Source organism: Salvia splendens, chromosome 11 (assembly GCF_004379255.2).
Source record: "Salvia splendens isolate huo1 chromosome 11, SspV2, whole genome shotgun sequence".
NCBI lineage: Eukaryota > Viridiplantae > Streptophyta > Magnoliopsida > Lamiales > Lamiaceae > Salvia > Salvia splendens.
This window is the reverse complement of record NC_056042.1, coordinates 33,753,351-33,777,559: the sequence shown is the minus strand read 5'-3', so window position 1 is coordinate 33,777,559 and position 24,209 is coordinate 33,753,351. Positions and strand designations below refer to the sequence as shown.

Sequence of the window (24,209 nt, the reverse complement as noted above, 5' to 3'; positions counted from 1 at the left end):
TTATCAATCAAATACTGTAAATTACTTGCACTTGATTTCTCTCACGAGAGTATATATATTCGGATATTCCTCCTTAAACCCTCTCTCTCTCTAAAACCCCTGTATCTCAGTAATTTCTTCAAAAATCTCGACGGCGGTGATGTCGCCGGAGCAATAATTCTTATAAATTCGCCGACTATTAAATTCCGATCCGATCATAATTTATTTTGTGATCGTTAAAAATGTCTAATTTGTCGAAGCTAAATGTATCGAATCCGAAGGTGTGGGTGGTGATCGGCGTCGGCCTCGCCGGAGTTTTGATCCTCGCCGAGGTACATCGCCGCCGCCTCAACGCCAAGAGCAGCGTTAATGAAGATTTCGGAGCTTTCGTTGAGCGATTCGAGCTTCTTCCATATCCCCAGCCTCCTCCGCCTGCTGCTCGCCTTCCGCTCTCTGGTCTCACCTTCGCTATCAGTGATAAGTATGTAATTAGTTCTGCTCTTCTTCTACTTATACTTGATTGATCTTAACATGTCTTGGTTCACTGACTTATGTTCTGGTTCAGTGGGGTTTGATCCAGTTAGATGTTCGTTGATTTTATCGAAATAGTTGTGATAAAACTCATTTGTGAACCTTGGTGTTTGGATGCATGGTCTTATGAGATCGGTACGAATGGTGTTACTCATAGCTTTTATCATATGTGTGTGTAGCTTTGATGTGAAGGGCTACATAACGGGGTATGGAAGCGCGGATTGGAAGAGGACACATGAGGCAACATCAAATACTGCTGAAGCGGTGAAGACAATGCTAAGAAGTGGGGCAACCTGTGTAGGAAAGACAGTCATGGATCAGCTTGGTTTCGGGTATTACTTCTTACTTTGTGATTTTCTTTTGTGCACTGCTTCTTCTGACTATAGATGACAGAGATGAGTTATGAAATGCCCCAAAATCAGTTTTACTAGATTGAGGTATCAGTGTTACCATGCTAGTCTAAGGTAGAACTGCTCAGGGCAAGAAAATTTCATTTTTTATGTGCAAGCTAGGTTCTGTGACTGTCGTCTGCTTCATCGCCCCTCTTTTTAATTGGATCGCATGTCTTTTGAATGTGTGCATTTTCTGTTGGGATAATATGTGTATTGGAATCTTGGTATGGAAGGATTGCTAGCTGTGCTCCTTTTTTCTTGTCATTTTCTCTATCTCTCCCTCATTTGTTACATCAATCTACATCTGTCTGAAGTTGTGGAGGGATACTGATTGTCATTCTTGACTATGATTGCAGAATAATAGGGGAAAACAAAAACTATGGAACTCCAATCAACCCTCAAAAGCCATCTTCTGTTCCTGGAGGTTCATCTAGTGGATCTGCAGTGGCTGTTGCCGCCCAAATTGTAGATTTTGCTCTAGGTGATATTTTGCTCTTATCCTAAAATCTCTGAGGTTTATGTCTTATTGGATTTCCACTCTTTTCACATGTTCAGTAAGGTGTATAAATCGTAGAATACGATAGTCTTTTCCTAAATCTTTTAGGACTCCTGTGTATATATAGGTGCTTTGATAATAATGAACATAGTGAAAACTTTCCCCAGCATCATGTTTCTACCTTTGATTACTACTCTCACAGCTCTTCCTAACTCAATCCTCACTATAGCATGTAGCTAAAAATTAAAAACTGATCCTAATTATTTTATTCCTTACTGTTGAAAAGAAACAAAACCACGATAAATGTATTTTTGTAGTTTTATTATAGTTCACTTTTAGTTAGTTTAAAAGTTAAAACATATGTTGATGCCATTATGTTGTCTTATCCTATGGTTGAATTTTTCAATGTTGTTTTTTGCTACATGATTTTGTACTAGTCACTTTCTGAATTTTATGATGGTTATTGTCATCCCTACCTCTTTGTACAAATTTCATTAAAATATTGGTGTTCCTAGGAAAGCTTGCTGTTTGATGATTTCATGAATTTGAACTGTATTGTAGGCATCGATTCAGTTGGCTGTATAAGAGTACCAGCAGCATTTTGTGGTATCTTTGGATTCAGGCCATCTCATGGACTCGTGTCTACAGTTGGTGTCTTGCCAAATTCCCAGAGTTTGGATACTATTGGTATGTCGTAGGTGTACATTGCAGTTTAAGAAGTTCGAAATTTTGTTAGATTGCCAAGGCATATATGTACACCAAATAATTTATGATAATCACCTGTGCTGAATTGGCATTCTTTTCATGTATAGGTAAGTTAATCTAATCTTAGATCTGAGCTGGTTTTCAAATATTCTAAAAAGGTTATTTTTGGAAACAGTTGGGTGCACTCGTCAGGTTGTGGTCATCAGATCATTATATCATCCTAGTTCCTTCATGTGTGATTCCCATATCTGATTTCTTGCTGAGGATAATAATTAAGTAAATGAAAAATGTTATTTGTTGTCCATTTTTGATATTGTATTTTGATATCAACATCACTGTAGGATGGTTTGCATCTGATCCATCCATGTTGCATCGTGTGGGACATGCTCTTCTACGGCTAAGTCCACTTGAACCTAAAAGGACCCGACACATAATTATAGCTGATGACCTTTTCCAGTTGTCAAAGGTTCCCCTTCGTAAGACTGTGTCTGTTGTGAGCAAAGCAATGGAGAAGTTATCTGGCTGTAAGTTTTTTGCACCATTTATAATACAAATACATTATTTTTCTGCTTCAACTTATACTAATAGGGAAAATAATATTTCAAAATATATGCTCATCTCCTTTGTCCTTATATTTGTTCTTGTTGTAGATGGGAAACTTAAACATATTCAATTTGGTCAGTTCATTGCATCAAATGTCCCAAGCCTGGAACTCTTCTTTGAAGAATCATCAAACAAGCAAACTGCAGCTACATTAAGGGCATTGTCTTCAGCAATGCTACTGTTACGAAGGTTTTCCCTGAAAATATAATTATTGCTAAAGCGATCTTGTATTATGCGGTTGAAATAGTAGTATATATCGTTTGCCAAACTCTTTTTACTTGTAGTATATCTAGCAACTTGTTCAAGTAATTTTCTTCAGTTCTCAGCAAATAAATTGCTGGAGCTTCTTAAATTTTTATTCATTTCTTCCTCTCGTGGAAGGGAAAGAAGAAGATTTGATTTCCATTGAAGGATTAAAGTTAACCAATATTTTCAATGTAACTAGTTTATTTATCTCTGATCAGCATTTTTGCTTTTCAGACATGAGTTCAAAATCAATCATGAAGAGTGGGTTAAATCCATCAAGCCGAGAATATGCCCTGATATCTCTAATCGTGTTTTGGCAGCAATAAACACAACCCAAGAGAATGTAAAAAGTCTGTATAAAGTTAAAGTAGAAATACGAGCAGCTCTACGGAGCCTTTGAAGGTATGCCACCGTATTTTCAACAGTGTAGGCTTCTCCTATATTGGCGCAAGATTGACTGAGGTTTGGGGCTCATTGGTGGGCGTTTTTAGATTTAGGTTAAAGGTTTATTCTTGTTTAGTCTTCTGTACATCGCAATCATAATATTCCTTTTTGGGAAAACCCATGTTTGTCTTTTGATGTATTGATTGGTGTAAAGGAAATCATAACTTTGGTGGCAATATTGGGCCCAGACAAAAGTTTGGGATATTTTACATCTTTAATTGACCTTTTGTTTCATCTGATGTGGTGGCTAACTTAATTGAATTTGAAGACAGAATTTTATATTACTATCATGTTTATGATTCCATTACATGGTTAGATAGAGAATACTGTTATGCTCTAAATCCATAACCATAGTGGTATTGTTAATTAAGCTGGGAATGAGTGCTTTTTTACCTTGAACTGAGCATTATGGATCCTGGAAGAGATGCAAGAATCTTTATAGTCCATTGATGGAAATTGTATTATGCTAATAAAGTAGGAGCCAGTATTTCGTAGAGTGTGGAAGAACCATGGAAGCTTTCTGACATTTTATGTTTTCTACTGTTGAAACATTTGTTGGTATATTCTTCAATTCTTTCTTCTAGTTGTAGATTTTGTTTCTTAATTATGTATGCTTATTTTTGAAGGATAATGGGATATTAATAATTCCCACAGTGTGTGATCCCCCGCTCAAGCTAAATTCCAAAAAAAGTCTCCTTGCTGAGTTCCATGACAGAACATATGCTTTGTTGGGAATAACAAGTATGTCTGGAGGTTGTCAGGTAGTCTATGTTCCAAGCTGCTTCTCACAATCCTCACCCATGCACCCAACCATTCCTTAAGGACTCCCAAGTATCTGCCATACACTAAGATACCCATATGATCATCTTTCATCTTGTAATTTTGAATTTGTAGGCAGCGATTCCACTTGGGATACATGATGACTCTCCGGTTTCTATATCACTTGTTGCATCACACGGGATTGATAAATTCCTACTTGATACTGTCTTGGATATGTATTCCTCTCTTCAACAAGAAGTCAGCATCATATCCAGTTCCTCTCCACTGCCTGATACCAACAGTAACATGGATACTGCCGAACTTCTTAAAGAAAAGGTGCATTTCTCCACTCAGATAATGATACTATATTCTCTTGAGTTTCTCAAAATGTCAACTCAAATTGTTCTTATTATATTTTTAGAGATTTAGTGTTTTTTATTGTAAGATGCACATCTCCGAAAGGCTATTTGTTTAGGTGAACTTGTCTTGATGAACTTAGAAGTATGTAGTGACTATGCTTGTCAGAGTGAGTAAAGATTTTAGCACTGGCATGTTTTTGTCCTTCCGGACAACATGATAACACACCCACAAAATGACAAGACACACATTAGGACGAAAACCAGTTAACACTTGGAAAAAAGAGGGAAACCAAATAGAAACAGAAGCTCAAAAGACATGATTGCACTTTAAACCTCAAAACATGTCCTTGTCACAGAGTGTGGCTATGGCCCTAAAGATGCCATTGGAACAATCTAAACTGCAATAGGGGTGACAGTATACAGATTTGGATTTAAATTTATGATTTGCAAATTGCAACGATAGTTTTAGTAAGCGATCTTTCTTCCGGATTGACTGATATTGGCTGATCAGGTTGCCATTTGGAGAGATATAAATGCGACACTGCAATGTCATAGTTTTCTTGTTTCTATGGCGCATATTACATACTTTGGACTTTACAAGCCTGTGTGCTCAATTTGCTACTGGTCTGGAATATCCCTGTTCTAGGGGACAACAATATATCTGTCCTGTACTTACATTTTTAGTTCTTCAAGCAGTATACCATCTATAATCTTGTTCTGGATAAATTTCCTTTCTTATGATGCCCTCTTACTTCAGGATGGTTTCTAATGTCATTTGTTTCTACATAATATTCCTACAGGGTAATGCTGCATACAAAGGAAAACAGTGGAATAAGGCAGTCAATTTTTATACCGAGGCAATCAAATTGAATGATACAAATGCTGCCTACTATTCCAATCGGGCAGCTGCTTATTTGGAGTTGGGATGGTTGGGCACATTCCACCATTATTTAAAGCAGCTTTTTCTTAAGTCATTTGACAAAATTTTGTCCTTACACATAGCTTTTTGTGCAGCTACCAGCAAGGTGAAGAAGACTGTAGCAAGGCAATATCTCTAGATAAAAAGGTCAGGGAGCTTGCTCTTGCTTTTCCTAATAATAGTGCTGTTATGTTTCTGTTTCTGAATCTAGTTTTCCCCACTAAATCAACACATTCACGGTCCCATTTGAATCTTACCTCCTTCCATGTTGGGTGTTATCTGACTTTATTTCATCCCCTCAACTCCACCCTGCAGTACGTGAAGGCTTATTTGAGACGAGGGACAGCTAAAGAATCACTGCTTTTCTACAAAGAAGCTGCTGAAGGTCAGGACTCATGAACACTTGCAGTTCTTTAGTGCATTATTGTAGCATACATGTTACAGTTTCAGCTCATGATATCGTTGCTATTCTCTTGTCTCTCTCTGCCTTCTGATGGGTCCAAAGTATGGGCATCATGCCTTCTACTTTATCAATACATCCTGCTTTGTGAACATAATCAACTTTATTATATGACAACCTGCTGTAAATTTTAGGCGTCAGAAGTCTTAATCAAGCTAGGCACAAAATAAGTTGCAAATCCCAAGATATTAGCTACTCTGGTTTAGTAAACTTTTGAGTTCATTATTTACCCCAAATTGAGTTGTGTTGTTTTCTAGGAACAAAACTAGATGAGAGGTTAGAGGTGCAATCTATTGATCTACATAATTTTTTTTAATAGTTATCAACTTGTCTAGAATTTGATCTCATAATCCGCTGTGGTGACTCACAGACTTCAAGCATGCACTCGTTCTGGAACCACAAAATAAGGTCGCGAGCCAAGCTGAAAAGAGGCTAAGGAAATTAATCAGTTGAATCTTCTGATGCTTCATCTGGCTTTTCAAGCTCTTGTTTCATGCGATGATTCTTCAATTCGGTAAGGATTCCCGAGTTCAAGGTCTACAAGAAGAATGGATAGAATCAGTTAAGCTATTTGATTCTGAGATATCTATAACAATATAAAATGCGAGTTTTGGCCTTAATTTTAATAATTTATAAGTTTTGGGTATGAATTTGAATATCTCTAAATTCCAATATTGAATACTTAATACATCATCCGTCCCATAAAAATATGTGTACTTCATTTTTGTCCGTCTCACAAAAATATGTGCATTCTATTTTTAGAAAGCCAAAGGCGTGGGTAGAAGATTGTGGAAATTAGAGAGTCATGAGTGAAGGTGAAAGGAAAATATTACTTTTAAATATTATTTTGAGGATTATGTTATGTTTGAGTGATATTAGTCTATATTTAAGTTTTTTTAATGTTACATTGTTTTAGTTTTTTTTGGGTCTTAGGTATAATAATTTTTTACCAATAGAATAAATCATAGAAACTGACTATCTATAACATTTTGAAATTAATGCATTGCACATTCATCTCGAACTTCATCACTTACATATATTTCATGCAAAGAAAGCACCCAGAGTCAAAAGTTGCAATAGGGTACGTAGTTCGTCGCCGGCGAAGACAAAGGCGGTGGCGCCAAATAATGGTTTCCTATTTTCAGGTAAAAATAAATACATGGAAGATGAAAATGACTCTCTAATTAGTGGATTAAATTGTGGTTGGATAGAAATCCCCATCCACGACTAAAAATAGCTCTCTCACCAAATCCATCATCTCTATCTCTCCATTCCAGCTTAGCTTTTTTCCATCACACAGAAAAAAGAAAGAGAGAGAGAATTCCATTTCCCCGCATACATATTTGCATGTGTATGTGCCTGTATGTATGTTCTTTTCACCCCATACACACCCTCACATAATTTTATAATATAGAGAGAGAGAGAGACATAGAGAGGGGAATTATTTAAAAATAAAATAAAATAAAATGGCCCGTTGCCTGAGCCTGACCGGGTCAGCGGACTTCCTGTACCGGAGCTTCTTCTCATACTCGGGGCTGCGGTCGATGAAAAGCGACCTCCAAGACGGGACGGTGATGCACTGCTGGGTGCCGAAGAGCCACAAGGCGTCGAAGCCGAGCCTCCTCCTGGTGCACGGGTTCGGCGCCAACGCCATGTGGCAGTACGGCGACCTCCTCCACCACCTGATGCCGCGGTACAACATCTACGTCCCCGACCTCCTCTTCTTCGGGGAGTCGTGGACGCAGCGCCCGGACCGCTCGGAGGCCTTCCAGGCGCGCTGCCTCATGCGCCTCATGGAGCTGCACGGGGTGCGCCGCCTCAGCCTCGTCGGGATCAGCTACGGCGGCTTCGTCAGCTACAGCATGGCCGCGCAGTTCCCCGAGGCGGTCGAGAAGGTGGTGCTCTGCTGCTCCGGGGTGTGCCTCGAGGAGAAGGATCTCAGGGAGGGCTTTTTCCAGGTCGCGGATTTGGATGAGGTGGCCGGCATTCTCATGCCCCAGACGCCGGAGAAGCTCAGGGAGTTGATCAAGTTTGCCTTTGCCAAGCCGGTCAACGGCCTCCCTTCCTGCTTCCTCTCTGATTATATCGACGTACTTGCCTCCTCTTTTATTTCTCTTCTCACACTTCTAATACTAAATCAATTTGTAATTTTGATGGGGTGCAGGTTTTCTGTACAGAATTTATTACTCAAAAAAAGGAACTAATTCGTGCATTAACTGCCGACAGAAAGCTCGATAAAATTCCCAAGATAGAACAGGTAATCATATACTAATACTACACTCTTTTAGATCGGACTACAAAAAATGATTATTCAAATTATTTTGTTTTTTTACACACATATATATATATAACAGCCAACGTTGATATTATGGGGAGAGCAGGACAAAATCTTCCCTCTGGAATTGGGATACAGGCTCCAAAGGTCAGGGAACATCATTCTTTACAATTATTTTAGTTTCGAAAATTTTACAACTAATAAATAAAAATTCAAAGTTTTTATTTATTTATTTTATTTTTTAGCAATTGTAATAATTATAGGATATTTAAAGAAAATCTAACAAGTTACATTTATCTTCATAAAGAGATATCACCACATTTATATATAGAGAGAGTGATGTTAAACAACTATATTATGGTTGTCCACACAAAGTTTTTCTAAATTATAGTATTATATTTCCATTTTGTATCGTATTTACACTTTAGATTTTAAACTATTGCTATATTATTAAAATAGAACAATTTAATATTAGCATTAATTTGAACAATTGATACGACTTGCATGGCTTTGTTATTATTTTGTTGTTTTTAGGCACATAGGTGACAATGCAAAAATAGAAGTGATAAAGAATGCTGGACATGCTTTGAACATTGAGAAACCAAGGGAGTTTGCTAAGCATTTGAAAGCATTTCTGATTGAAACAAGTTCGACCCCAAGATCAATTTCGAGTTCAGCACTGAGCCTGAATTGGAGCTGGAGTTGGAGCTCGCCCTCGAGTTCCAATTCGAATTCGAGTACAACCTCTAACCCTTACTCTCTCTCATATTTCCGACAGAAGAGTTTCTTCTGGGCTGGCACAAGCCCAAGCTCAAGCCCAAGCCAAATTCCAGGCTCAGACCCAAGCTCAAGCCCAAGCCAAATTCTAGGCCCAATCCAAATCTCAAGCCCAACTAAAATCTCAAGCCCGACTACAAGCCCAAGACAAATCCCAGGCCTTAGCCAAATTGCAGGCCCTGGTTCAAGCCCAAGCCAAATCACAAGCACAAGTCCAGGCCAAATCCTAGGCCCAGGCCAAATCACAGGCCCAAGTCCAAGCCCAGGCCAAATCTTAGGCACAAGCCAAATCACAGGCCCAAGTCCAAGTGTAGGGCTAATCGCAGGCCCAAGTCTAAGCCCAGGCCAAATCGCAGGCCCAGGGCCAACTTGATATATACTCTCAAACAAAAAATATTAGGTAGATTTGTGAACGGATATTGAACATAATCTTTTTTTTTATTTGACTTGTGTATATAGTCCACTGTAAATTATACACATTAAATTGATATGTATACATTATTTTGGAACAATTTCTTATGTATGTAGTATGTACAGTAATTTGTGTAGATTAATTGAGCCAGGACAGGAACATAAGGAGTCGGATCTTGGAAAATTATCCCTTCTTCACCGTGTGACAACCTGGATTTTCAATCAATAGGTTATAAATGTTAGCTTCCACAAACCAACCTTGTGGAACTTCACCTCCAAAGAGTTTTTGAGTTGAACGTATGATTTTGACTTTAAATTGAGGCTAAATAATTGGATAATGATGCAAGTAAATGGAGAATAAGAATCAAACCATACTTACCAATGAATACTCCTTCCTCATATCGCCCAAATCATTGACAACCACAAATTAAACCCTATTTCATATACACCCAAAATAATCGCCAATCACCAAATACTAAAAAAAATGGAAACTTCATCTTCCACCATAGCTTCTCTCCTCCTCAGAAAACTCCTAACTTCAATCTTCCTCCACTCCGACGAGCACCACAAGCTTCTCCACCTCCTCCGCCACTTCCTCGCCTCCTCCTTCCTCTTCCTCCTCACCCTCTTCTCCTCCAAATCCACCCCTCCCCCCGACAATCAATCATCCTCCTCGGGCGTTTCACGGGCTCTATCGCAGCTTCTGCTGCTCATGAACGATATTCCGGTGAGCTCCAGAAAGTACGAGCTCATCCGATCGCTGGCGGAGACCATAATCGACGACAACTTAGCCGAGGCGAAGCCGCCGCTGGCGGAGGTCAACTGCGCCGTGCTGTCGGCCGCGTTCGCGAGGTCGCTGGGTCGCCTCGAGGCCGCCATGGCGGAGGGCGGAGAAGTGGCGGCGGCGGCGGGAGAGAGAGGTGGTTATGGAGGGAGGAGGTGGATGGTGGTGAGAGGGGTGAGGCGTTGTGTGAGGGCGGGGTGGAGGTTGGCGAGCAAGGGGAGGGGAGGGGGATATTCGGCGGAGAAGGTGGCGGCGGAGGTGCTGTGGCTGGCGGAGAAGATGGCGGCGTCGGGGTGCGTGGAGGAGGCGGTGTGGAGGTGGGCGTCGGCGGGGAAGGTGGCGTGGCTGGCCTTGTCGACCGAGCCGCGCCTCCAGGGCTCACTAGTTAAGGTCTCGGGTAATAGTTCCGGTTTATCTCGTATCCTTCAAAATTTGAATGAGCGATCAAAAATTCTCGATTATCCTATTTTCATCTAATCCGTTAATATATATTTCCGTCACTATTCATTGACAATACCGAATTTCTACATGTATGCATCAATTTAGCCTACAAAAAGTTTATTACAGGACAATTTTTCAAATTTCGTGATTTATCATTCAAATTTTGAAAAATACTGGATAAATTAGAATTTGACAAAGAAAACATACATAGTTGTTTCATAAGGCTTAGGTCTATGGGTTTGTATATCTTCCATCTGCTGTCCTTTCACTAGCTGTCCATTAGTAGAGAAATTTGCATTCCCTACTCTCTAGGACATCAATTTTACACATTAATGTCTTTACTTTGTAGCACCTTTTAGTTTCATAACATAAATTTAAATAGTTTTGACATAAGATTTGCAAATAATGTAACCTTTAAATCTAATAAGGAATCAAAATTGTAATCTCCCATCTCTTTTGGTGCAGCATTCTTGATCAGACAAGCAAAAGAATTGAGCAAGGGAGAAGATGAGAAACAAATTAGAGCGACGAAGATAAAGATGCTGATGTCGTGGCTTCCCCTGTTGTGCAGCGCCAACAACGGCACGGATGCACCTGTGCTGAGCATGGCGGAGAGGGCGGAGGTCGAGAGAATATTGGAAGAGGTAATCTGGACGTTGGCGGAGGAGGAGCAGGAGATGGTGTTGTCCCTTTGGTTGCACCACTTCACCTACTGCCCCGCCTCCGACTGGCCCAATCTCCGCTCTTGCTACACCCGATGGTGTAACGCCTCCCGTGCTACCCTCCTTAAGCATCATACGTTACATACATCATATTAAGGGAGTTTCTGATCAATTTGGAGTCAAAGGTATGGTTGCTCCTAATAAAAATTTCTAAAGGAATTATGCTTCAAATGAGTTTCAATCGGACTCTTTCACTTGTTACACTCTGATGTAAATATATAGTATTATTGACACACTTATAAATAGATGGAAGAAATTCTAGTACCAACTTTTCATTGGATTATATATATATATGGTTGATTCTTTCTTTTACAATTTACATTGTCCTGTTTTTTGTTCGAGATATTAGAGCAACTTTGAGGTCCCCTCTTTAACTTTTTTTTAATTATTGCAATCAGTTGGGTTCCATGCTTATCAAGATAGTATCATTTTTATAGGGACATAAATATTGATCACAGATTTTGTCAAATGCTTATTCTCTTATACTCCACCATTCTTGCATCCTTGTAATTGACATATGGCAAAAATGAACTTCTTTATTACTCCATAGAAGTATTACTCATACTATTTGATCTCTCTAGAGAAAGAGAGATGATAAAATGGAAATCTGGGATCTTTGATTAAACTACCAAAATATTTAATGGGAAAATTGCTAAAAAATATATTGAATTTTGGTCAAACTCTAGTTTTTTGTCTCGTAACTTTAAAAATAATCAGTGGGAAAAATCATTAAGTTTGGATTTGTTTTCGGTTATTATACCATGACAAAGTATATATACAAAAATTAACTTGCATGAATGTTACTACTAATTACTAAGAAGATTATCAAGGAAGTTAAATGTAACATTTGACTCTAATCATTATTATAGACTGAAGTGAGTGCTGGTGTTGAACTTTTCAGTTGATGACAGCAATGGATCCTGAAAATCAATTACCAAAAAACCACATGAGAATTGTGGAAAACAATCCAAGATTTTCATGAATGATAAAGTAAGCACCTGCAAGATTCGCCGGTGGAATCTGCGGCGTATTCCGGCAAAGATGCCTCCCGATTTACCGGCTTGCTTGATGCTATGACGCATAGCATCCATGATACCCTTGTAACTTATCTTCTCATTTCTCTCTTGTGATTCTTTGATTGCATTTATGAATGTGATGGTCATGGCACCTGTCATTTCCTTGTCTGATGAGAAAAGCTGCAATAATCATATCATTGTTAGTTTATTGCACTAGAAATTGACTAAAGCTACTATTATTTTTCCGAAAAACAATAAAGACTATATTGTAATAGAAGGAAAAAGGTGTAACTGTTGTATCTGCAGCGAGTTGAAAATCTTCACAAGCGCTGAAACAAATGGCCTTTCCTCCTTTTGTTCCTTTATAAGCTCCAGAAGGTGGACTATTGTCTTCCCATTCTCCCCTAATTATTAAACATTTGAGCTCTCACAATCATATCCAATACTTATACACAATATAGACTCAATTTTGATTTAGATTCAAATGTTATTTTTGAAATATTTGTCAATATTCATCAAAATTGAGTATCCGTTAAATAATTTTTTAAAATCCGTGCTGAGTCACTATACCTGGCGTCGCAAACGTAGGGTAAGTCGAGAATAGTTCCACTGTGGCAAGAATCAATGATGGCATGAAGCGTAACACCCGGCACGAGCGGCCTAACGATGGCGCGGTTGATGAAGTTATCAACGATCATCCCGTTCTCCTCGAAATCAACGGGGCAGATCGTCTCATCAAAGCCGTCGATCTCATCCCCGGCAACCTCCTCGCGCTGCCTCTTCCCGTGGCCGGAGAAGTAGAACACGAGGGAATCCCCGGGCCGGATCCCCCTCACCAGCCACCGGAGCCCCTCCTCGATGTTCTCCCTCGTCGGAGGAGGATGGCCGTCCTCCTCCGCGAGGACGAGCACGGATTCCTGCGGGAAGCGGAAGTTGTCGAGGAGCAGCGCGCTCATCTTACTCACGTCGAGCGCGCTGCCCTTGAGCTCGTGCTTCTGCTTCTTGTAGCTCACTCCGCAGACGAGCGCCCGCCTCCCCGGCCGGGGCTCGCCGCGGAGGGAGGCGCAAGGGGTGTTTTGCGGCGGCGGCGTGGTGGTGTTGAAGGGAAGTTTGCGGCGGAGGCTGCGGCAGAGGTCTTTTGCTTCGGTTTTTTTCTTGGAGATGTCGAGGCGGAATTCTTGGGTGGTGGAGCGTGCGGCGTCGCCGGTGGCGGTGGAGAGGGAGTGGAGTGTTTGGCAGCCGAGGCAGCGGATGCTCTGGGCGGAGGGAGGGAGGGATGATGTTTGCTTGCTTCTTTTGCAGGAGAGGGCTTCCATAGATGGTGGTTTTGAGGATTTTGTGTTGAGGTTTATATGTGTAGATATGGGTTGGTGATGTTTGATGTGTGTGGGAATCGAATTTCTTTTTTTTGTGTGTGTGAGAAATTGGTGTTCTTGTATATGAATATATTCTAATGGAAGGGAGGAATGCAATTACGACGAAGCGTAACTTAGCTAAATTTTGATTGGTAGTAGGCGAGCGCAAAAAAATTCCAATTGTGTCGAACTTTCCATTTATAGGACCAAGATCAAATCTTATTCCATTGTACTTTTGTTAGGTCAGATACATTGAAGAAGGTTGTCGCCTGTGTTTGATGGCAATTGTCGCTGACAATGGATGACGAATGAAGAACGGAAGTAAGCCAAAATCATAAAGGGAAGGGACAAAGTTGTTGTGCCATGTATGCGACAACTCTGAAAGTCGAATTATGTGGAGTCTCCCTGCCTCATGGCTGACATTTAGCTTAGTCGATCATCTAACTCCACATGAATTTATCATTGTGTATATATAGGAGGTTCAAATGAAGATCCTTTATACACTACAATAAATACCGTATTTATAGAGCAAAGTGATGTATTCACCATATAGGGGGTAGGAAGCATGATTGTATGTCAATTCGACATTAAATATGTGTTTTTTGTTTTTGTTCGTATTTACCTTTACTCCTTCTGTCCGCCATAAAATGTCTTATTTCATTTTGACTATTTTTTTATGAGCAAACTTCACATTTCATCAACTCATTTAATTCATATTATTAAAAAAAATGGACTAACATCACATTAACTTTTTTTATTTACTGGTTTTCTTTTTTCACTTGTTTCCTAAATTATTTTCTCTTTTTCCATATCACAATTTCCCCTTTCCTACCTTCTTTCTATTCTCTTTCACTAATTTCTAGGGAGTATTATTTTATTATACTCCCTTCTATTTCTGATTTCTTACTTTCCAACCTATCAAGATTAATAGATTATATCTTTGTCAACACTATTGAATAGGACATAAATTTTTTTGAAAAGCTTTTGACTTTTGCAATTATATCTGCATTGCCGTTGGTAGTGGCAAAAGAATACAAGAAAGGTGAAAAGATAGCATCTTTTTAATTGTTAAGACCAAGTAGTTGTGACATTTCACTCGATGATGCCCATTATAAGAAAATGCAAGATTATCTTCAGATTGCTACCCATTTATTAAAGATATAAAACACAAGATTCGGATTTTGGATTTGTCTATCGTTAGATGAAATGAACGTTGTTTAATTTAGGCAAATTGTGAGAAAAATCACAAAATTAGGTCAAATTTTATGTGTTCCAAAACTTAAAAAATAAGAGGTAAACACGCAAATCTTGATTTTTTTTTGCAATTTTGTGAAAGTGTATCTAATATGACAACAAAAATCTTATGATGTTGATTATTATTCACAAATTAAGAATGTGGTGTCATTTGGTAAAGGAACATCCATACTTCCTCCATCCACTATTAGTTTACAATTTGTTAAAAATATAACTGAAAGTGATTAGAAATATTAGTTGAATTCGAGTCCTTTCATACTATATTAGATTAATAATAAGAGGGAACATCTTCTTTCGTACATCAACTATTCAAAATAAGCAAATTTAGTCCATAACATTTCATAATATCTTTTGAGGTTCGTCAACTATGAGTTAATATCAATTCAACTACTTTTTAGCTATTTTCAATATTTTCATGACCAAAGTACCCTCAAGGCAATGAAAGTCATTTCTATGTATCCACTCTCTCTTTTTTATTAAAATATACTAATATAATATATTTCTCCTTCTTTCTTCATCTCCTTTCTTCTTTCTAATTTTTATTTCCCTTTAACCTAAAAGACCCTAATACCTCAAATATAAAGACCCCAAAATATGTAATTTACTCTCTATTCTTATTAAAATATGTAATTTTGTATTATTCAAAATTCCAGTCCAAACAAATCGCTGCCTCAGAAATCATAAACCTCATTTCAACGACCAAAAATCTTGAACCGTGATTCTCTAAAAATTCAATCTTTCCATAAGGAATTCCAAAGGGAAGTGAAAGGGCCATGCATGAGGAAGTATGTTTTGTAGAGAGAGAGGTGTTGAATATATTGTGGTGTGGTGGAGGAGCATTGTGCATAAATTAATATTTGTCTTTAGAGAAAAGAGAAAGCAAAAAGAAGAAAGTGGATGAATAAAGAAATTAGTACATACTTTAATGAAAATGAGAGGGTAAATAGATTGAATTGCCCTTCATAGCTTTAAGGGCATTTTTGTCTGAAAAATATTGAAAATAGCCAAAAAGTAGTTGAATTGATATTAACTTATAGTTGATGGACCTCAAAAGATATTATAAAATGTTACGGACCAAATTTGCTCATTTAGGATAGTTGATGTACTTAAAAAAGATGTTCCCTCTAATAATAAAATGTGATTAGGTGAGTTGTGGACTCCATTATAAAAAAAAAAAAACAAATAATGATGGACAGACCAAAGTGAGAAGAAATAGTGGATAGAGGGAGTATTATATTACAAGAAGACAACCAAATTTTTTCGCAATAATTGTGAACATATCCAATTATCAGCTGATCACAATTGACCAAGCTTCATAATTTTTATGTTAATTTGCCCTTCAACTTAACACCAGTTTGTTAAACACAAATTTGACATGCTTTTCGGAGTTAGATTTGACCTGTTTTTGATTGATTATTGTTGGTGAGAACGTTCGGATCGAATTGGAACGACTAGATGTAGGTGGAAATGGGAATCTTGTTGATTGCTTCTTTGAAGAAAATCGATACAACTCTATTTTGGGGAAGAAAATTAATATCAGTCAATGGTGATAACAAAAGAAACAGAAAAATGCAACGGCTATTTTTAGTTGACGGCTAGGATTTAATCTGTCTAACCAACGGCTGCCGATGAATCTCAAGTCTTTAGCTGAAATCGCATTCAAGCTCTGACGCTTCTTCCTTACTCGAACCAGCTGCTAACCCAGCTTACAATTATCATATGAATTTAGTGAATATTTTTTGTGAATTTAGTAAAACCACGCCGAGACTCAAATAGGACTTAAGTCGACAAAAATCTGCACTAATGATTGATAGCTTATCCACCATAAAATTAATACTGCTATATAAAAATAGGAAATAATTTGTTTACATTTTTTCATCCATTTTCTTAATTTACATTTAATTAAACTTGTGGCCAATCGAATGAGGGAGAGGAAATGTATTGTAATAAGTGGAAAAGCACTAACTGTTGCATTGCATATGCTAATATGCCGCAAGTTGATAAACCGGCAATGCGTGTAGAGAAGGGCAGCCCCCGCCGAAGCCTGCGCAGAGGAGCTTTGCTCTGTTTTTTTCCTGGGACATGCGTTGGATCCATGCTCGACTGGCGGCGGCGGTGGTGCCACGTAAGATTTGATGCACATGTACTGCGAGGAGGACGGTCGGAAAAATGTTGTAAACCGGCAATGCGTGCAGGTGATGGCTTCCATGGGTGGGAAGAACAACCAAATGATACCTTACCAATCACTCCAAAAATTTTCACAATTATCAACACAAACAACCAAATGATACCTTATTTGATACAGAATCAAAGGGTGGGAAGAACTGAAATGGCTGGGTCAAGGGAGACGAAGAAGCTCCACCCTCAAAAATCTGTTCAACAGTAAGCCCAGGTGCATGTTGTAGATGATCTTCACTAGTCTTCAAGGATCTGTTTTCCTGATTCGCTTCCAAGCCACTGTTTTCGTACTGCTGAATCTCACATGACCCCTCAGGCCCCGAGTCACTTATGCAAATGGGATCCGTCTTAATGCTCACACTCCATGCTTTATCATCATTTCGGATGCCATTGTCCTTTGTCAAGGCTTGGCTACCATGATTCAAGTCTTCCGGTAGATTTCTGTCAGCACTGCAATCCTCTGCCTGAATTTCAACAGGATTCGAAGTTGATTTTTCTTCATGGCAACTCAAGGCTGACTGAATTTCTTCCACTCTAAAAACTACAGCAGAGTGATTTTTAGTGGTTGCTTCACCATTTGCATTATTTGAAGTTTCGAAAGTAGATTTATGAGCAATTTCAATCAAAGCATCCATCTTTGATGACTTTAAGTGCACTCCATCCAGCAATGCAGATTCAGCATTTACAGGGGCATCAACATGATCACCTAGTTCACCAGAGTATTTCCCAGTGTTCCGAACATGACCATTATAGCTACGCCTTTCCTTAAAAACCTTGTGGCAGATTTGGCATTCATATTTTCCATATTTGACAATCACCCCGACGTCGTCGCTCCGCCACGCGGAGACGGAGCACAGGGCAAGGGCTTGCAATTCCGACTGCGACAGGAGGCTGGTGTCGATGCGAGCCAGGTCTTCCGCCCTGATCGCGGCGGGGCCATGGGAGGGCGGAGGCGGCGGTGAGTTGACGGAGCCGACGCTCGCCATTTGCATGCGGCGTGCACGCAGTGGAGGTGAAAGTGTGTGAAACGGAGTGGCGGTGATGACCGGTAAAGTGAGGTGGCAGCGTTGCAGAAGATGTGTATTTTGGGGATTGTCGGTAATGGTAATAGGCCAGCCATAGGCTAGCCACAAACTCCTCCTGCCACATCATCAACACTAAAAACTCCTTCTGCCACATCATCAGGGCAAACAACTGGACAAGCAATAGGTTAGCCACAAAAAACAAAATTATAAAAAACAAATAATTAACAATCACACAAAATACGGAATTAAATTTACGACACACATACGAGAAAATTCAATAATAATATTTAAATTAAAAAAAGTACATTAATTAAAAAAATTACATTAATTAAAAAAATCTAACGTCGTGCAGTACTCCGCGCCCACAACTCTTCGTTCATTTGCCGTTCGTACTTCTCAGCATCCCCACCACTACCACCACTACTACCACCCGCGTTACTCATTTCACATTGTTGCTATTGTACAGAAATTAAGATGGGGAGAAAACTCGTTAAAACAAGTGGTGCGAATGAAAATGACATGCAAATCGCGTATATATAGTGTTTCGAAAAATTAAAAAAAATTGAGCTGGCCGATCGTTCGCGGATCGGGAGCCTGCAATGGCTGCCAGCCGACCGGCGAGCGGATCGGCCAGCGCCTGAAAATCGGCGTCGGGTCGCCATTTTTTTGCCGAAATGGCGCTAGCCGGTTCCAATAGTCAGGCGAGCGGACCAGCCAGCGCCGGGAATCGGCTAGCCCGTCCGCTCGCCGCCATTAGAGATGCTCTAATAGACATGCATTTCTGTTCTCAACTAGTGGCGACGTACGGGTATTTTTGGAATTGAATTACATTTTTTAACTACAGAATTGATAATTCATATTGGTAGCTCTAAAAGAAGTAAAATATGAGCCCGAGGCGTTGGGAATGAGTTGTTGCAATGTAAAATTGACTATAGCTTCAAAAATTCGAATATATTAAGATTTGAAGCTTTAGTCAATTTTATATTACACCAACTTCGCTCCAAATTGACTACGGCTTCAACCTATTTTGAAGTTTCGTGTTAACATGCGAGTATTCAAATTTTGCAATATTTAAAGTTCAAAATAGGTTGAAAATGGCCAAAATATGTGTATTTCAATGGATGAGATCAATGAATTATTTAAATTCAGCCTTTTGAGTTGTTGCTGATTTACAATTCAATGTCTCATTCCCAATCGTTATGTACTTCACTCGTCATTCATTGTTAGTAGCGAAAACTAATGACAACCTTCTTCGTTGCATTGTATCCTACCAATTACATTGCCCGGAGAGAAGTTGGTATGGGATTAGCAGATTTGCAAGAATCCTGCCCGTTACATTTTGTAGATATGCCATTATATTCTGCCCCCAATTTTAAGGTATATATATTCAATTGGAAAATATTGATTATCCAAAGCATAAAAACGAAAGGAACTTAATAGATGTACGTGTCAATGAGTTTGTGCGTCACAATTGCATCCATCTTTTGTGGTCTGAAATCGCAGCTTGTCCCTTTCCGAATCCGACTCATCACAGTTGCAGTCTTCAACTCCAATCCCAACCCCAATTCCATTACACCAAATCACAAGACAAGATTCGGAATCCAATGGGAGTGATGAGCGCCGCCGCCCTCACATCAACCATCTTCGGCGACCAAACCCCGCGCAACCGCCGATGGACCGAAATCTCCCACCACCCGCCGCCCAAGCTGAGAGTCCTCGCCGCCGCCTCCCCCACCGGCAAGGAGAAGAGGAGGAAAAACAAGCGGAAGCCTGTCCAAACAGTGGAGTCTCCGCTGCCGCCGGCGGAAGACGACGCGACGGCGGCGATAAAGAGCCGGCTGGAGGAGGTGAATCCGGTGGGATTGGGGCGGAAGTCGAGGCAGATATTCGATGAGGTATGGCGGAAATTCTCCGGGCTGGGGCAGATTTCGAGGACCACGAGGAAGGACGACGAGGAGGCGGCGCTGCTCATTAGGGAGGGTGGGCCCATGTGCGAGTTCGCGGTGCCGGGAGCACAGAACACCACCGTGCTCGTTGTTGGCGCGACTAGCCGCGTTGGCCGCCTTGTTATCAGGAAGCTTATGCTTAGGGGCTACACTGTTAAGGTACATTTCCATAATTAATGATCAACGTTCTTATTTAACTAAATGTTAATTAAAGAAAAAAGCTAACTAATGTAATTAATTATAGTAATATATTCTCACTCCGTCTCCTAAAAATAGAGGCGAAATTCATAGAATAATAGTAGATGGATAGAGTTAGACACAAAAGATTGAAGTATCATTATAGAGAATGTGACCTACCTTATAACAAAGAAAAACTTGCCAAATATAGCACTGGACTAATTTTATAGGATGCATCAAAATGAGAAAAATTAGACTATTATTTAGAGAGGATGAGTATGTTTTTAAACAAATTATGACGATAAAAATTGAAAGAAAAGTAGGATTGGAGTAGTGGAAATAAAAAGGAGACTATTATTTAGAGGGGAGGAAGTTTCAGTTTGGATTTTGTATTCTATTATTCTGGTCACAATTTAGACCTTTTCAGCAGTGCTTGGTTATTGTATATCATATGAATGTTGTCATAATTTAGAGGGTGATCTTATATAGGATGATAAAATTTTGATGGCCAGGCTTTAGTGAGGAAGGCTGATAAAGAAGTGGAAGACATGCTTCCAACTTCCGTGGAGATTGTGACCGGAGACGTTGGCGAGCCTTCCACGATGCAAGCTGCTGTCGAAGGCTGCAACAAGATCATCTATTGCGCCACAGCCCGCTCCTCCATCACCGGTGATCTCAACAGAGTTGATCACCTCGGTGTCTATAATCTCACCAAAGCCTTTCAGGTTTGAAACGCATGATTTTCTGTTGGCACTCGCTGCTCTTGGTAACTATCGTTGTTTTAAATGTATCGTGGTTTCCCTCGAATTGAAGGACTACAACAATCAGCTTGCACAGCTACGAGCTGGAAAAAGCAGCAAAAGCAAGCTCTTGATCACGAAGTTCAAGTCCGAAGATTCGTTGAATGGATGGGAGGTACGTCTGGGAACTTATTTTCAAGACGTCGTTGCTGCGAAGTATGATGGAGGAATGGATGCCAAGTTCGAGTTCACTGAGAACGGAGATGCAACTTTCTCAGGTATCATATCATCAGATGAAAAATTAGCATTTTTCGTTTTTCCTTTAATGTGTATACTTACCACCATTAGTCTAAATCGAAATAGGATATGTCTTCACGAGAGGAGGCTATGTAGATTTAACGACGAGGCTGTCGCTCCCTCTGGGATGTACCCTAGACAGGTATAGGGCATTACATGGATCAGATGTTTCTGCTGATGAATTTGTATACGATCCTTACATCTTGTCGTTGCATTATTAAGGTATGAGGGCCTCGTGTTCTCTGTTGGTGGGAATGGAAGGTCGTATGTTATAATTCTTGAAGCCGGGCCTTTGGCCGACACTTCACAGAGTACAATGTACTTCGCTAGGATTAGCACAAAAGTCGGCTTTTGCAGGGTGAGTAGTTTGAAGTGTTCGGACAAACAGGTTATCGTATGTTTGATTTGTTTCTACTCTGACCAGGTTAGGGTGCCGTTTTCGTCGTTTAGACCTGTGAAGCCGGAAGATCCTCCACTGGATCCGTTCCTTGTACATACATTGACCATTCGTTTTGAGCCTAGGTGGAAGGTGTGCTTCAAATTATTACGTTCTTAGGTTTTCGTTTTAGCTCGTGCACGCAATGTAGGTGCGGTGCGAATACGGGTATCCGTGGATACCCGACTCGAAAAAACCGGGTACCCAAACCTGAAAATCATCTAAAATGTCTACCCAAAACCTGACCCGATATATTTTCGGGTACTACAATACCCGCCCCGGATATCCACACCCGACATATCGGGTACCCAAATACCCGACTCTTTAAATGTGTTAATAACTGGAGTAATGAAAAAATTTTAATTTTATATATTAATATACATATATAAATATTTAAATTGACTAACATATATCTTTAATGTTGCATTTATTTTGTAGTATAAAAATACACAGAAAAATGGATCATTTTCTTTTAAAGTGTACGATTATATTTATAGGGATTGTTTTTGCAATATGCAAGTAAAATAATAAAAGTTACGGGCAACCAATAATTAGTAAATAAATTAGCCCAACTCTTGAAGCCCCAAAATGGCTAAACCTAAATTAAAAAATGCTTTAAATGATAAATTGGATATTCGGGTAATACCCGATACCCATTCGGGTTATTCAATACCCGATTTATCTTAAATTTCAATACCCAATCCCATACCCGATCCCATAAAATTGGATTTTGGGTAAACCAAATACCCGCCGGGTATCGGGTCAAATACGGGTAAACTCAATACCAGATATCCGTATTCCCACCCCTATCTGAAACGTTGGACGAGTTTAGTTAACGTCGATTTTATTGATTGCAGAGAACTGTTGAAGGACCTGTCGGAGGAAAACAAGACTTGAGAAGCTTCCAGTTGATTTTGGAATATATTAAAGCTTTGCCTGTAAGTTCAGTTATAAGATTTCACCTTTAAATTTATGTTTTTATATCTATAATTTGTTTTTCTAAAAATCTGATTCATTTCATCAGTCCAATATTTGTATGATCAAACATAAGGAAATAGCATAGCATTCTTCTACGTTGCATAATCGAAGGTGTACTTCTTCGTTTACAAGTTATTTTCTCTTAACGTGGAATGGTTGATCGTTAAACAACGATTCGTGAACTTGTTACATCGCCGTAAGAATGCAGAAAAATGAAAACAAGTGACAAAAGTTGTTTATCAGCAAAGCCTCTTTATGCTCTCAGTTCCTAACTAAATCTCGTATTAATTCCTGAATGCGTTCTGATCATTGCAGACGGGTCAAGAAACGGATTTCGTCTTAGTTTCGTGCACGGGATCAGGAATAGAACCTACAAGAAGAGAGCAAGTTTTGAAGGCTAAGAAGGTTCTCCTCCAAAACATCCCTCCCTTGTTTTAGGTTAGATTTTTCTAGCCTCGTCCTCGTCCTCGTCGTTCATCCATTTATCTGGAAATTTTTTAGGCCGGGGAAGATTCACTGAGACGATCAGGCCTTGGATACACAATTATCCGCCCTGGTCCCCTCGTGGTAAAGCTCTTACAACATCGACTACTTAATTTCGCTGTTAGATAAAGAAGCTAACCTCTCCATTGCATTTCAGGAAGAACCAGGAAGCCAACGAGCTCTGATCTTCGATCAAGGCAACCGAATATCTCAGGTTAGACCACACACCACTGGTTTAAACTGTTTGCTTAAGCCCTTATCGAAGTGATGCCTAGAAAATCTCGTGGCGTATACATGCAGGGAATAAGCTGTGCAGACGTTGCTGATATATGCGTAAAATCATTGCATGACGCAACAGCAAGAAACAAGAGCTTCGACGTAAGAATCCTTTCCCTCTACGCATATACCAAGCTCGAACGAGTGGTGTGGCTTATGTACTATTTGTCATTCCTATTTGACTCATCAGGTGTGCTACGAGTATGTCGCGGAGCCTGGGAAGGAACTCTACGAGCTGGTAATGACCGACTTCACGTGCATACTTGATTTTACATATAAGGAAAAAATTCGTTGTGTTTGATCGTCTGATATATCAAGATTTGTTAAATAGTACTCGTTTCTTGATCCGGACTTATATCTGTGTTTCGTCTTAGGTTGCGCACTTGCCTGACAAAGCGAATAACTATCTATCGCCGGCGCTCTCGGCTCTTGAGAAGAATACTTGATATACTCCTTGGTGTGTCCATTTTTTCTTTGTGCTAATTTTTGTGTTGTTTGAGGGTATATATATTGTAATATAGGTGTTGAATGCATAAGAATTCGACTATGTTCCATCATTTCGCAAGCAATGTGTACAAAATCCACTTTGTTCTAAACCCATACATGTACATATTCATACGACCAACACTTTCTTTGTATAATAATTACTCAAATAGTACTATTATTTACTATGTTGAAAACTATGACAAGCGCGTCTATGTGCGCACCCGGCCTAGTTCGAACTCAGCCCGTACCCACCCCAGCC

The 24,209-nt window shown here is 39.6% G+C and overlaps 5 protein-coding genes across 9 annotated transcripts; 4 read left to right on the top strand and 1 right to left on the bottom strand.

Moving 5' to 3' along the window:
• Positions 1–53: 53 nt before the first annotated feature.
• Positions 54–6,601, top strand: LOC121755829 (outer envelope protein 64, mitochondrial-like). The gene is made up of 13 exons (XM_042151235.1): positions 54–460; positions 690–842; positions 1,259–1,383; positions 1,960–2,085; positions 2,445–2,627; positions 2,754–2,895; positions 3,187–3,347; positions 4,015–4,157; positions 4,291–4,491; positions 5,315–5,442; positions 5,529–5,580; positions 5,749–5,818; positions 6,264–6,601. Exons 1-13 carry the CDS (start codon positions 222–224, stop codon positions 6,344–6,346), a joined length of 1,806 nt encoding a protein of 601 aa, XP_042007169.1. The 5' UTR covers positions 54–221; the 3' UTR covers positions 6,347–6,601.
• A 140-nt stretch (positions 6,602–6,741) lies between these two features.
• On the top strand, positions 6,742–9,457 carry LOC121755831 (monoacylglycerol lipase ABHD6-like). Of its 3 annotated transcripts, none has more exons than XM_042151237.1 (4): positions 6,742–7,983; positions 8,058–8,150; positions 8,275–8,315; positions 8,703–9,457. In XM_042151237.1, exons 1-4 carry the CDS (start codon positions 7,360–7,362, stop codon positions 9,316–9,318), a joined length of 1,374 nt encoding a protein of 457 aa, XP_042007171.1. In that variant the 5' UTR covers positions 6,742–7,359; the 3' UTR covers positions 9,319–9,457. The 3 variants fall into 3 exon arrangements, with proteins under 3 accessions (XP_042007171.1, XP_042007170.1, XP_042007172.1); XM_042151236.1 differs by having other exon boundaries at positions 8,248–8,315; XM_042151238.1 differs by having other exon boundaries at positions 8,229–8,315; positions 8,703–8,848.
• A 296-nt stretch (positions 9,458–9,753) lies between these two features.
• On the top strand, positions 9,754–12,340 carry LOC121755833. 2 transcript variants are annotated; one of them, XM_042151243.1, is made up of 3 exons: positions 9,754–10,537; positions 11,047–11,428; positions 12,205–12,340. In XM_042151243.1, exons 1-2 carry the CDS (start codon positions 9,841–9,843, stop codon positions 11,397–11,399), a joined length of 1,050 nt encoding a protein of 349 aa, XP_042007177.1. In that variant the 5' UTR covers positions 9,754–9,840; the 3' UTR covers positions 11,400–11,428; positions 12,205–12,340. The 2 variants fall into 2 exon arrangements, with proteins under 2 accessions (XP_042007177.1, XP_042007176.1); XM_042151242.1 differs by lacking the exon at positions 12,205–12,340 and having other exon boundaries at positions 11,047–11,618.
• On the bottom strand, positions 12,033–13,791 carry LOC121755832 (metacaspase-1-like). Of its 2 annotated transcripts, XM_042151241.1 has the most exons (4): positions 12,890–13,785; positions 12,612–12,723; positions 12,302–12,499; positions 12,033–12,223 (listed from the first exon to the last, which is right to left on the bottom strand). In XM_042151241.1, the coding sequence occupies exons 1-4, from the start codon at positions 13,633–13,635 to the stop codon at positions 12,167–12,169; spliced, it is 1,113 nt and encodes a 370-aa protein (XP_042007175.1). In that variant the 5' UTR covers positions 13,636–13,785; the 3' UTR covers positions 12,033–12,166. The 2 variants fall into 2 exon arrangements, with proteins under 2 accessions (XP_042007175.1, XP_042007173.1); XM_042151239.1 differs by having other exon boundaries at positions 12,033–12,499; positions 12,890–13,791.
• A 5,784-nt stretch (positions 13,792–19,575) lies between these two features.
• LOC121756298 (protein HIGH CHLOROPHYLL FLUORESCENCE PHENOTYPE 173, chloroplastic-like) lies at positions 19,576–24,135 on the top strand. Its single transcript, XM_042151802.1, has 13 exons — positions 19,576–20,236; positions 20,767–20,979; positions 21,068–21,272; positions 21,358–21,433; positions 21,514–21,649; positions 21,716–21,820; positions 22,585–22,665; positions 23,021–23,110; positions 23,207–23,272; positions 23,346–23,402; positions 23,489–23,566; positions 23,655–23,702; positions 23,839–24,135. Exons 1-13 carry the CDS (start codon positions 19,736–19,738, stop codon positions 23,908–23,910), a joined length of 1,728 nt encoding a protein of 575 aa, XP_042007736.1. The 5' UTR covers positions 19,576–19,735; the 3' UTR covers positions 23,911–24,135.
• The last annotated feature ends 74 nt before the right edge of the window (positions 24,136–24,209 follow it).

Excerpts from the sequence above, each read along its gene's own strand:
- LOC121755832 (XM_042151239.1), bottom strand. The coding sequence starts at position 13,635 with ATGGAAGCCCTCTCCTGCAAAAGAAGCAAGCAAACATCATCCCTCCCT. Across the intron at positions 12,724-12,889 it reads CCCTACGTTTGCGACGCCAG|GGGAGAATGGGAAGACAATA; the intron begins GTATAGTGACTC and ends TTTAATAATTAG. Across the intron at positions 12,500-12,611 it reads AACTCGCTGCAGATACAACA|CTTTTCTCATCAGACAAGGA; the intron begins GTTACACCTTTT and ends TGATTATTGCAG.
- LOC121756298 (XM_042151802.1), top strand. The coding sequence starts at position 19,736 with ATGGGAGTGATGAGCGCCGCCGCCCTCACATCAACCATCTTCGGCGAC. Across the intron at positions 20,237-20,766 it reads TTAGGGGCTACACTGTTAAG|GCTTTAGTGAGGAAGGCTGA; the intron begins GTACATTTCCAT and ends TTTGATGGCCAG. Across the intron at positions 20,980-21,067 it reads ATCTCACCAAAGCCTTTCAG|GACTACAACAATCAGCTTGC; the intron begins GTTTGAAACGCA and ends CTCGAATTGAAG.
- LOC121755833 (XM_042151243.1), top strand. The coding sequence starts at position 9,841 with ATGGAAACTTCATCTTCCACCATAGCTTCTCTCCTCCTCAGAAAACTC. Across the intron at positions 10,538-11,046 it reads CTCACTAGTTAAGGTCTCGG|CATTCTTGATCAGACAAGCA; the intron begins GTAATAGTTCCG and ends CTTTTGGTGCAG.
- LOC121755829 (XM_042151235.1), top strand. The coding sequence starts at position 222 with ATGTCTAATTTGTCGAAGCTAAATGTATCGAATCCGAAGGTGTGGGTG. Across the intron at positions 4,158-4,290 it reads GTATGTCTGGAGGTTGTCAG|GCAGCGATTCCACTTGGGAT; the intron begins GTAGTCTATGTT and ends TTGAATTTGTAG. Across the intron at positions 5,443-5,528 it reads GCTTATTTGGAGTTGGGATG|CTACCAGCAAGGTGAAGAAG; the intron begins GTTGGGCACATT and ends CTTTTTGTGCAG.
- LOC121755831 (XM_042151236.1), top strand. The coding sequence starts at position 7,360 with ATGGCCCGTTGCCTGAGCCTGACCGGGTCAGCGGACTTCCTGTACCGG. Across the intron at positions 8,151-8,247 it reads AAATTCCCAAGATAGAACAG|CCAACGTTGATATTATGGGG; the intron begins GTAATCATATAC and ends TATATATAACAG. Across the intron at positions 8,316-8,702 it reads TTGGGATACAGGCTCCAAAG|GCACATAGGTGACAATGCAA; the intron begins GTCAGGGAACAT and ends TGTTGTTTTTAG.